Raw genomic sequence first — 12,709 nt, forward strand, 5'->3', positions numbered from 1 at the left:
CTGAACCTAAGGATGATTTTATATCTAAAGAAAAGACAGAACAATTGTAATTGATTGGTTAGTTGAATTGGCTGTGCACTCAAACTATACCAGCTGCTAATTTTCATGTGTTGGAGTTAAGTACTATGATGAAACAGCCTAAAGTTGAGAATGTTTTAAAGGCAAGTAAAACATTAGGAAATTGAAACCTTGATAAGTGCATCCTGAAGTGACCCAAGAACATGAAGCTAGTCATTTTTAGAGATGCTTTACATGCTGATTTTCCTGATGGATATTCTAGTGCATTTGGCTTCATAATATTTCTTATAGGTAAAAAATTGGAAATGTTGCCCTTTAGCTTGGAAAGCTAAGAAACTAAAAATGGTTGTTAAAAGTGCTCTGGCTGCTGAAACACTGGCTCTTGTGGAGGCAGTGAATATGGGCTTCTAGTTGTCAAATATTTTAAATGAGATTCTGTTCAGTGGGCATCTGCTGTTCCCACAATGTTCCAATTTCTGGGCGAGTATTGTCACCGAGAAATTGGAACATTGTGGGAACAGCAGATGCAAAATCTCACAGACCCGGAGACCGGACAGCTGTGAGCACAGGCACAAAGCAGCAAGCAGTATGAGAGAAGCAGGAACAATTCCAGGGCTCAGCAGCATCATAGGACCCAGCCTACCACGCTTAGGACCATTTCAGAGTGCAGAAGGCTCATAACGTTCCCAGAACTGAAATAACTGGAGGAAAAGGTTCACATGGTACAGAACTGCTTCATGATTACATAAAAAGACCAGAAAGATGAGGTCAGTACTTTATGCTGTAGGATCTATCACTGATGATGTGAGAACAAGGCAGGGAGTTGATGAGACTTCAGCTTCGTATGAAGAACCCTGCAAGCTTTTGACTCTTATTAAATTCCAACAAACACTGAAATAATCGAGAGAGCTAAATTTAATAGAAGAAAGCAAAGGCCAGGCCATGGATTTGTTTATCAATGATCTCTACACACTGGCAGGGAACTGCACTTATGGAATTTTACAAAACAGGCTGATTCAATGACAAAATCATAGTGGGGGTCCTAGATGAAACGTTATCAGACTCTTACAGGCAAGAGAGGATTTACACTGGTGAGAGCAGTGTAACTCACGAGACAAACAGAGCTTAGGAAACAGAAGTGGGCGTTTGTTCAAAAACAGCAGAGGCCCCATGGAGAAGATTGAGTGAGACCATTCAGCTTGTATGCTATAAAAGGGATAGCATGCCAAAGCTTAAACCCACCGAAGTGGGGAAAAGTGCACCAACTGTCATTTTGAAATGTCTCCGATGTGGCAGGAACAAACCTCACAAACGAGAAAAATGTGCGGCAGTGGGGGCAGAGCTCCACAACTGAGGGAAAAATAAAATGCTGACAAGCTGTAAAAAGAGGAAATTTTAAAACAGAATCACATACAAGAGGTGGAAGAACCACAAGAACAGGAATTAACCTTCGGGGAGATAAATCACACTGAAAACAAATATTGGAGTGTTAAACTCAAAGTTGATGGATACCTCACAGAATTTAAATTAGACACAGGAATAGGGGTTTCTATTTTATCAGATGAAGTAAAATGGCTCAAACAGATTGCGTTGCAACCCTTATCTATTAAATTACAGGGTTCTGGTGGGACTACATTAAAAATCAAAGGCCAACTCATGACGAAGCTGAAATATAAAGCTCAAGAGATCCTCAAATCTCTCTTTAAAATCAAGAGTGCTCTTTTTTAAGCAGAAAAACATGCCTAAAGCTGAAATTAATTTGTAAGGTGGACTGAGTTGAAAAGATGCAGCAGCAAGGGGAACCGAACATCCTAATCTGGGAACATCTGTCAGCACCATGGCTGAAGGTCCAAACAAGACAGAATATCCAACAATTACAAAAGGAATGAGAATGGACACATGTGCGTAACGGTCAGTCTGGTGGTCAGGCACCACTTACTCCATAGAGAAATGATTTCTAACCATCTTACTAGCACCATAAACAGCCATGAACAAAAAGAACCAATATTACCATCTACCTTTCCATGGGAGTGTCTGAACATGGACTTATTTGAATTTAAGAGGAAAACTTTCCTTATTGTCATTGATTACCACTCACGGTGATTGAAGTAAACCGAATGCATAGTATCACAGCAGGAATCCCTCGAGAATTTATTCAACACATGGGCAATCCAGATAATGTCGCATCCAACAATAGGCCACAATTTGCTAATGAGCTATTTCAAAATTTTGCAAACAAATATGGCTTCGTTCATGTAACCAATTTACCTCGCTCTCCTCAAGTAAATGGAGAGGCTGAGAAAAGGATACGAACCATTAAGGATTTATTAAAGAAAATCAAAGACCTAAATCTGGCTCCTCTGAATTAGCGATCCTCACTACTACAGAATGTAGTTACTAATTGATTACTAATAAAAGATTGAGAACACAGCTCTCTCTCTGATGCAAAAATTCAAACCCAACATTACCATGATTGACCACAAGAAGGTAAAACAGAAAGAGGAACAAAAGGGAGACAAGCAGGCTCGGAACTTTAATAATAAGCACAGGGCATGAGTTCCCAGTGCTGAAGCCCAGGGAGAGAGTATGGGACTGAGACCAACAGAGGGAAAGTACAATCATCATGAAGAGAAACTGCAGTGCCTTAATATCCTTGGAACGAAATACAGTCAAAACTTGGGCTTACTACTCAAGATCCTGAAGAAGATAGAAATGCTTATTATAAGCTCTAAGGCCACCCAGGAGAGGATCACTCACACCGGCAGAAGGGAAAGTACTGAATATCCTCAAATCAAGAACCAGATCAGGGAGATTAGTCAAGGCACCTCAGGGGCTAACCCTGTGAAGCCTGAGACTTTGGGAGAAGATGTAGGAGGATGTAAATATGATAGGGATAAAGACTTGGGGACAGGTGTAGAGTAAAGAGCACATGATGCTGATGTAATAATGATATCAGATCACATGACTGAGAAATAAAGGAGGTCACGAAGAGGAGAAGCTCTAATCTTATGTGAAGGTCCAAATGTGTAAATAATTGCTATAAATAAACAATTATGGTTAAAGAAACTACAGACTCAAGCAGCATACTTTTGGAAGATGAGATAATCCCCAAAACCCTGTCAAAGCTCCTATCATAACAAAACACTACTGTTTCCCATTCTTTACATATATTAATACATTCCTTCCAGATTATCAGGCCTGCAATCTTAACATTCATTTCCATTCACTGGTTTCTGAGCCTCCTTTGTCCAATTCCTACAACCTTCCCTATTCCTGGTCTGGCAGATTTATACCTTCCTTCCTGTTACCTCTTTCATTGCCCACCTCAGTGGGCCTTCCTCTGCTACACTTTACCACTGGGATAGTGCCAATGTATTGCCAGTCACACATTCCCAAAGGTGCCATTTTACCTCTGCACTTCTAACAATCAGTTCTAGATGTAAATCTCTCCTCACCTTCCTAGCCATTCGACCATCTTCCTTCTAACATTTAATCTCTCCTTCCCTTCTATGCTTTTCACTTAGCTCCAAAACTTCTAAGGTCAGAGAGAGTGACAAGACAGACAGCAGCCTGAAATTTGTTTAGGGACTTTTGTTGGAGGGAGGTGATGGGTGGCTAAACCTAGTTCCATTAGTATTGCACTCAGTTTAATTGCTATAAATTGAGCACTGGCTCAATAAATTCCAGTGGGGAGGGGTTGTAGGTTAGGTGGACCTGAGGTATTCTGGGACCCTGTTACTATATGGAGTGACTTGGGTAAGGGGTCATGGGAGGGTGGGATGTGTTTAGCTCCAAGTGACCTTTTCACTTTGTGAGATAGTTTATGGGTAAAGGTCCATTCTACATCTAATATTTCAAAAATATTTGTACTTCTAGGTATTTTCCTACAACCTTCTACCAGGGAAGGATCATTTTGTGCCTGGATTTCATCATTTACTGTGTCAGAGTGATGCATATTTTCACTGTTAGCAAAACTCTTGGGCCAAAAATCATCATGGTGCAAATGATGGTAAGATGTTGCTCTATGATGTGTGTTTCCATGCAACTCTGATGAAAGGTCATCTTGACCTGAAATGTTTACTTTGTTTCCCTCCACAGATGCTGCTCAACCTGCTGAGTGTTTCCAGCATTTTTTGCTCTTATTATGTTTGCATGCATGTTGTGTTGTATGCTGTACATGAACATGATGAGCACATGTGTTGTGTGCACATGTTGAATGCATGTGCTATGTGTGCATACTGTCCGGATGTGCTACAGATGTGCAAGAGTGTGTGCTGTGCATGTGTATGTGTTACGTATGTTTGCACTCCATGTATGCACGTGTATATGTGTGTTGTTTGTATCCATTCTATCTACCGTGGAAGGGGAGAAAGGGAATGAGAAAAAGGGAAGAAAGTGGGAATGAGTCAACAAAGAATGGAAAATAGAGAATGGCAGAAATGAGGGAAGCAGAGAGGAATAAGAAAAGAGATTGAGAGAAGGGAATGAAAGAGGGGGAATGTGAAAAAGGTAATGGAAGAAGGAGTGAAGTTGGAGAAAATGGTAGGGAAAGAGGGAATGAGAAAGGAGAAATTAAAGAGTGAGAATGAACTAGTGAGGGAATGAGAGAAAGCAAGAGAAGTGGAAAAAAGAACTGGGGAAACAATGGAGGGACAAAGAGAGAGAATGTGGAATTAGTTGGAAGAAAGAAGAGGTGAGGAAATTGAAAGGAAGGAACATAGGAGATAAATCTAGAGAGAGAAAATTAGAAACAGGGAATGGGATGGCGTTAAAGGCAGACGAAAGGAAAGAGAAACAGACAGTGAAGGGCAGAAAGGAGGAATGAAAGAGAGAATGGAAGGTGAAAGTGACCTAAGGCAGGGAGAAGAGAAATGAGAGATTCAGATATTCAGATATGTGGAAGTCAAATTATATTTAATACAAAAACAGAATTACCTGGAAAAACTCAGCAGGTCTGGCAGCATTGGCGGAGAAGAAAAGAGTTGACGTTTCGAGTCCTCATGACCCTTCAACAGAACTAATGTTTGTTGTATGGTATGTTGGTACATTTAAACTGTGTGGCTTTGTCACTGTACCTCTTGTTTTGACTGTTGACTACAGAATATTTTGTATGCATTGCCCATGCATCAAGCATAATTCATTAGTGGAGGTTCAGGATGGTAACCACTGCCCATGAACCTGTACTTTAGTAGGAGTTAACTTCAAGAGAACAGCAGAGACACCTGCAGATTTAGGACTTACGCAGATTAGGTGCAATTTTCATGGAACTGTATATGTGGGTTCCTCACGTCCATTTCCATTGAAGGTATGGAGTACTCTGACTGGCACACAGTCAGACATGGAGAAAGCACAAATTCTCGGACATGGCACTGGAGGTTCTGGTGGAGGAAACCCCGAAGAAGAAGAATGTCCTGTGTCTGGAGGGGTCATGCACACCAGCTCAACTTCTTTGCCCTCCAATTCCCCTTTCCTGCAGGTGCTACTGACCTCATGTTCTCTTGCCATTCCATGTCAAGTCCAAGTGGACCCGTAGCAAGATGCCATGATCAAGCACACCTTTCCCTTGGTGATCCCTATAATGTGGAGTAACACATCACTTATTCTCTTTTACATGAGATCCTCAGGAAATTTGCAGAATGAATGTTGCTCGAATATTGATGAAGTCCTGACAAAGTGTTCCAGAAAGTCATAGGAGACAGAAGGTGATGACAGAAGGATGCTTTAGTGACTGGAAGCCAGTGTCCAGTGGCGTACCAAAGGGATCTGTGCTGGGTCCCCTATTATTCATCATTTATATAAATGACATAGATGACTATGTGGGCGGGAGGATTAGTAAGTTTGCAGATGACACAAAGATTGGCCGGGTGGTTAACAGTGAGGATGAGTGTCTTGGGCTACAGGAAGGTATAGACGGGATGGTCAAAGGGGCAGATAAGTGGCAGATGGATTTTAACCCTGAAAAGTGTGAGGTGATACAGTTTGGAAGGAGTAATTTGACAAGGAAGTATTCAATGAATGGCATGACACTAGGAGGTTCTGAGGAACAAAGGGACCTTGGCGTGTGTGTCCATAGATATCTGAAGGTGGAGGGGCATGTTAGTGGGATGGCGAAAAAGGCATATGGAACACTTGCCTTTATCAATCAAGGCATAGATTACAAAAGTAGGGAGGTCATGTTGGAGTTGTATAGAACCTTGGTGAGGCCACAGCTGGAGTACTGTGTGCAGTTCTGGTCGCCATATTATGGGAAGAATGTGATTGCACTGGAGGAGGTACAGAGGAGATTCACCAGGATGTTTCCTGGGATGAAACATTTAAGTTATGAAGAGAGGTTGGATAGATTTGGGTTGTTTTCATTGAAGCAGAAAAGACTGAGAGGCGACCTGATCGAGATATACAAGATTATGAGGGGCATTGACAGGGTGGATAGGGAGCAGTGGTTCCCCTTATTTGAAGGGTCAGTCATGAGGGGACATAAGTTCAAGGTGAGGGGCAGGAGGTTTAGGGGGGTTGTGAGGAAAAACATTTTTACCCAGAGGGTGGTGAGGGTCTGGAATGCGCTGCCTGGGAGGGTGGTGGAGACGGGTTGCCTCACATCTTTTAAAAAGTACCTGGATGAGCACTTGGCACGTCTTAACATTCAAGGCTATGGGCCAAATGCTGGTAAATGGGATTAGGTAAGTCAGGTGTTGCTCATCTGTCGGTACAGACTCGATGGGCCAAAAGGCCTCTTCTGCACTGTGATTCTGAAAGTCTTCCCATGTACTTCAGAGACGCTCTTCACAGCTCCAGAAGCATGTGAACATGAAATGGTGTGTATCCCTTTAAGAAGCACTTGAAATCCACATCAACAACCTGTTTACTCCTGAACAGCTGGTCACTGTTAGGACAAGCACTAGCTACTAAAAGCCAGGCTGCCTCCTCAGTGAGTGCTAGCATTCATTTTAAGTGTCAATCAGCCCCTTAATGAGCCTCCAGGCAGCTGTTCCTAGGTGTGATTCAATTCCTTTGCCGAAATGGCGTGTCGCACTAAATGTGGCATAAACCAGTGTTCAGCTTAAGATCCTATGTTGGCCACTTAACAAGCTCTTTAATGTCCAAATGCATTGCCAAGCATCACCTTCTCCTGTTTTTTTCTTTGACATAGATGAAGGATATCTTCTTCTTTCTGTTCTTGTTGGTATTGGCAATCGTGGCTTATGGTGTAGCCAAACAGGGCATCCTTACCCACAATGAGCAACGCCTGGCCTGGATATTCCAAGGGGTTGTGTACCAACCATACCGAATGATATTTGGAGAGATCCCTGCTGATGTCAGTTGTAAGTTCACTCTTTAATTGAATGTCTGAAATCACCTGAAAGATTTTTCCAAAGTACTTCATGGAGGAAGACACAGATAACTTCCCAGAAATGCTAGGGAACCAAGGTTCTAGTGGGAAGGAGGAATTGAAGGAAATTAGTATTATTAAAACAATAGCACTGGAGAAATTAATGGGACTGAAAGCTGGTAAATTCCCAGGGCCTAATAATCTACATCCCAGGTGGCCATGGAAATAATGGATGCTTTGGTTATCATCTTCCCAAACTCTGTAGATTCTGAAACAGTCCCGGCAGATTGGAGGGTGGCGAATGTAATATTTAAAAAAGCAGGAAGGGAAAAAACAGTGAATTACAGACTGTGTAGCCTAACAGAAGTAGGGGAAATGCTAGCGTCTAGTATAAAGGATGTGATAACAGGGCACTTAGAAAGTATGAACGGGATTAGACAAAATCAACATGGATTTATGAAAGGGAAACCATGTTTGATAAACCTACTGGAGTGTTACGAGGACGCAACTAGCAGAATAGATGATGGAACCCGTGGGTGTGGTATATTTGGATTTTCAGAAAGCTTTTGATAAAGTCCCACGTAAAAAGTTAGTGTGCAAAGTTAAAGCACATGGGATTGGGGGTAATATATTGGCATGGATTGAGAATTGGCTAGTAGACAGGGAAACAGAGAGCAAGAATAAACAGGTATTCTTTGGAGTGGCAGGTGGTGAATAGCGGAGTACCACAGGGATCAGTGGTTGGGCCCTAGCTACTACAATGTATATCAATGATTTGGATGAGGGAATCAACTGTTCGCTGATGACACAAAACTTGGTGGGAATGATGAGGAAGGCGTTAAGAGACTTCAAGGTGATTTAGACAGGTTGAGTGAGTGGGAAAATACATGGCAACTGCAGTTTAACATGGATAAGTGTGAAGTTACCCACTTCAGTAGGAAAAACAGAATGGAAGAGTGTAATTTAAATGGTGATAGATTGGGAAATGTTGATGTCCAAAGGGACAAGTGTTCTTGTACACCAATCACTGAAAATAAGCATGCAGGTGCAGAAAGCTATTTAAAAGGCAAATAGTATGTTGCGAGAGGACTTGAGTACAGGAGCAAGGATGTCTTACTGCAGCTGTTCAGGGCCTTGGTGATTCCACACCTGGAGTATTTTGTGCGGTTTTGATCTCCTTACCAATATACTTTCCATAGAGGGAGTTCAGTGAAGGTTCACCAGACTGACTCCTGGGATAGTAGGATTGTCCTATGAGTAGAGATTGCGCCGACTAAGCCTGTATTCACTGGAGTTTAGAAGAATGAAACAGGACCTCATTGAAATGTATAAAATTCTGACCAGGATGGACAGACTGGATACAGGGATGATGTTTCTTCTGGCTGGAGTATCTAGAACAAGGGATCACAGTCTCAGGATTCAGGGTAGACCATTGAGATGAGGAGAAACTTCATCTTGAGGGTGGTGAACCTATGGAATTCTCTACCACAGAAGACTGTGGAGACCAAGCCACTGATTATATTTAAGAAGTAGATTTTTGGACTCTAAAGGCGTCAAGAGTATGGTGAGAGCATGGGGTGCAGCATTGAGATAGAGGATCAACCATGATCATAGTGAATGGCGGAGCAGGCTCAAAGGGCTAAATGACCAACTCCTGCTCCTATTTTCTATGTTTCTATGATTAACAGCCAATCAAATTTTTAAGTATAGTCACTGTTAAAACTCAACCACAGGAACTAAATTGAGCACAGCAAGGCCCCACAATTAGCCACCCATGGCTTCATCTCTCCAGGAAGTCATGGCCCAATTTAACCAGTTTTGTTGACTTTTAAAGGCTCACCAGTTTTCAAACTCCCACCCCTAATGCCCATTGCCTCCTGACACTAACCATCCAGTATCACATGGGCATATGTGTGAAGTACAGGAGAATGCCTGGTGCCTGTGGTGACATATCCCAGTTGAAAATCAGTGTCCTCAGGAGAGGAGGGGCAAGCAGTTCCATTATAGAATGCAATAGTGTGATGGTTGTAGTATTGTTATATGTTGTCTCATGATGAGGCCTAGAGGTTTAATGGTTGAACAATAACTGTTCATTAATAACACAGAACTATATACTTATATACAGGATACAATCCTGATTACGTGCTACCTTCATGCCAACCTCTGCCAGACTCACCACAACACTCTATACTCATTAGATTTGCCACGTCATAATATGGGGGGTACTGTTCCCCAATCCCACATTAACCCTTACGGTCCTGAGCACCCTAATTATACAGTGGCTATGTTACTGGGCTAATAATCCAGAAAAAAGTGGCACTTTTGAGAATTTGTATTTAGGTTTTTTAAAAATCTGGAAATAAGAAACTGATATCAGTAAAATTAGGCAGTCAGAATGTCATAAGACATGTTTATGGGAAGGAAACTTGGTCTCCTTACCTCATCTGGCATATATATCACTCCAGTCCCATGTCAATGTGGTTGACTTTTAACTACCCATTGAAATGGTCTAGGAAGCCACTGTATCACTACTGCAGAAAATCAGAAGGCCCACCACCACCTTCCCAGGTCTCGCTGAGGACAGGCAATAAATGCTGGTCTTTCCAGCAATACCCACAACTGAAGAATCTTTCTTGTAAATGGAAAAACAACAAAAGGAGTGCAAGAAAATTGTTGTTTCTTTCATCATGTTTGTCTGTGGATGTACTGGTTAAAATGATCACTAATAAACATCTCTTTTCCTTAAAGTTTCAGGCTTTGACTTAAGTCAGTGCACTGTGAATGGCACTGACCCCTACAAGCCAAAGTGTCCTGTGCATGACAGCAACAGTGCTCCCATCTTCCCTGAGTGGTTAACCATCACCCTGCTCTGTCTCTTTCTGCTTTTCAGCAACATCCTGCTGCTCAACCTTTTGATTGCAATGTTCAAGTAAGTGATTACAATATCATTAGGCTTAGACTCAAAAAGGCCAAGGACCAATTGAACATTAAAATGCTTAACTGGAGATGGACTAGTTTCACTGTGTTGAAAGTGGAAGTGGCCTGTGGGGGAATTGCATTGAAAGATTATCAGGGAAAACAGTATATGAGTATAACAGTATCCCTTCAAAGGATGGAGAGTTTGGGTACAGGCTAAATACTCCCCCACAAGGGGGAAATGAAGAGCATCCAGAGCTAGAGTTGCTTAGATGATGAAAGATATTGTGAGTGAATATGAAAGTGGGATTAGACTGGTGGAGTTATTAAATTGCACAAGGACTGGGCAGTAATGTAAGGTTAGACTGTGTGTGATATTAAAGGGAGTGAGCAGGAGAGTGGAATTAGAATGAGTGAGCAGGACCATGGGATTAGACTGAGTAGAATACTAAGTGGACAAGGCGTGAGTAGGATTAGACTAAATATGATATTAAAGGGTATGGGAATTAGTAGTTTGGAATTAGACTGTGTGAAATATTAAAGGATATGGTGAATGAGCAGGATGATACTGAGTAGGAAATTAAAGAGTCATATTCAACTCGAAACATGAACTGTTTCTCTCTCCAAAGATGCTGCTAGACCTGCTGAGGTTTTCCAACACTTTCTGTTTTTATTTCAGATTTCCAGCATCAGTATTTTGCTTTTATTTTGGGATTTTAAAGGATATGGATAGTGAGTAATAGGGTGAGATTAGACTTGGAGGGAGGTATTAAAGGGTTTGGTGAGTGAACAGGGAATTGTTTTAGTGATTAAAGTGGGAATAAAACCAACAAAGACTCAGTTTCTGTATAACTCTGTGGACATTGGATTTCAATGACCATAGGAAGATAGGGGAGAAACTTTGGAGAAAAATGAAATGGTTATTTATGCTTTCAGATACCCTGATATTCTATGGAAGCCAAGAGGGTTCCTGATCCTTCAGGAAATACAGAGATATTACAGTTAAACATACCACTGATTTTCACTGTCTCTGGTCTTTCTTTCCTTAGCTATACCTTTCAATTGATCCAGGAAAATACAGACAAAATCTGGAAGTTCCAGAGGTACCCCCTGATTGAGGAGTATTACTGCCGTCCTCCCGCACCCCCTCCCTTCATCATATTTAGTCATGTCTTCCTCTTAATCGAACAAATGACCAAGAGAAAAGCAAAACAGAAGCACAACAAGTTCAGTAAGTGTCTTCCTCCATCAGATATCTCACTGCCAATTAGTCACTTCAACATGAAGAATGGAAAAGTAGAATGATTTTTTAAAAGGTGACAGATTTTAGAATTTAGGAGCCCTTGTACACAAATCACAGAAATCATGATGGGATGGACAATAAATGCTGGCCAAGCCAGTGATGCCCACATTCCATGAATAAATTTAAAAAATGATCACCATATAGCTATCATTGATAGTTGTAAAGCCCATCTGGCTCGCTAATGACCTTTGGGGAATGAAATCTGCTGTCCCTACTGGTCTGCTCTACATGTGACTCCAGACCCTCAGCAACGTGGCGACCCTTAACTGCCCTCTGAAATGGTCTAGCGAGCCACTCAATTGTATGAAACTTCTCAAGAAGGTTCAAGAAGGCAGCTCACCAAGGGCAATTAGCAATGGACAACAAATGCAAGCCTTGCCAACAACGCCCATATCCCATGAAGGAATAACAGAAAAGTCAACATTGGTACAGAAAGCAATTAGGAAGGCAAATGGTATGTTAACCTTTGTTCTAATGAGGTTGGAGTATAAGAGTGAAGAAGTTTTGCTGCAATTATGTAGGGTTTTGATGAGACCACGCCTGAAGTACTGTGTACAGCTTTGATTCCTAAGGAAGGTCATAGTTGCCTTGGAGGAGGGGCAATAAAAATTCACTGGATTGATTTCTGGGATGCCCTATGGAAATAAATTGATTAGAATGGACCTATACGTTCAGGTATTTTGAAGAATGAGAGGTGACCTCATTGAAATGTATAAAACTCTTAGAGGGCTTGACATGCTAAGAGGCTATTTCCCCTGGTTGGAGAATCTAGGACTAGGGTTCAGAGTCTCAGGATAAGGAGTCAGTCATTTGTAACTGAGAGGAGGAGAAATTTCTTCAATAAATGCGTTTTGTACCTTTGGAGTTCTCTACCCCAGGGTGCTCAGAATGATCTATCAATGAATATATTCAAGTCAAAAGATTTTTGGACACTAAGTGAATCAAGGCATATGGGGATAGAATGGGAAAGTGGAGTTTTTTAAAAATTATTCTCAGCCTGCAACACAGACCATTGTCCTTTTCACAGGTTTCTTCATGATTAGTGTCTTTAACCTTAGTCCTCCAGAGATCTGCCTCAAAGACTAGAAAAGGGCCATCAGTAATGAAGGGCTGTCCATCAGTTTAAACATATGAACCTACATCTT

At 41.6% G+C, this 12,709-nt stretch overlaps 1 protein-coding gene across 2 annotated transcripts in view; it reads left to right on the forward strand.

Annotated features, from left to right (window-relative positions):
- Positions 1–12,709, forward strand: part of trpm2 (transient receptor potential cation channel, subfamily M, member 2) — a 543,973-nt gene that overhangs the window by 465,522 nt on the left and 65,742 nt on the right. For both annotated transcript variants that reach the window (XM_041200804.1, XM_041200805.1), the window contains 4 exons: positions 3,895–4,027; positions 7,166–7,337; positions 10,094–10,274; positions 11,311–11,492. In XM_041200804.1, the coding sequence (XP_041056738.1) occupies positions 3,895–4,027; positions 7,166–7,337; positions 10,094–10,274; positions 11,311–11,492 (668 nt within the window). The remainder of the gene's footprint in view (positions 1–3,894; positions 4,028–7,165; positions 7,338–10,093; positions 10,275–11,310; positions 11,493–12,709) is intronic.

The sequence above is a fragment of the Carcharodon carcharias genome, chromosome 12, assembly GCF_017639515.1.
Source record: "Carcharodon carcharias isolate sCarCar2 chromosome 12, sCarCar2.pri, whole genome shotgun sequence".
NCBI lineage: Eukaryota > Metazoa > Chordata > Chondrichthyes > Lamniformes > Lamnidae > Carcharodon > Carcharodon carcharias.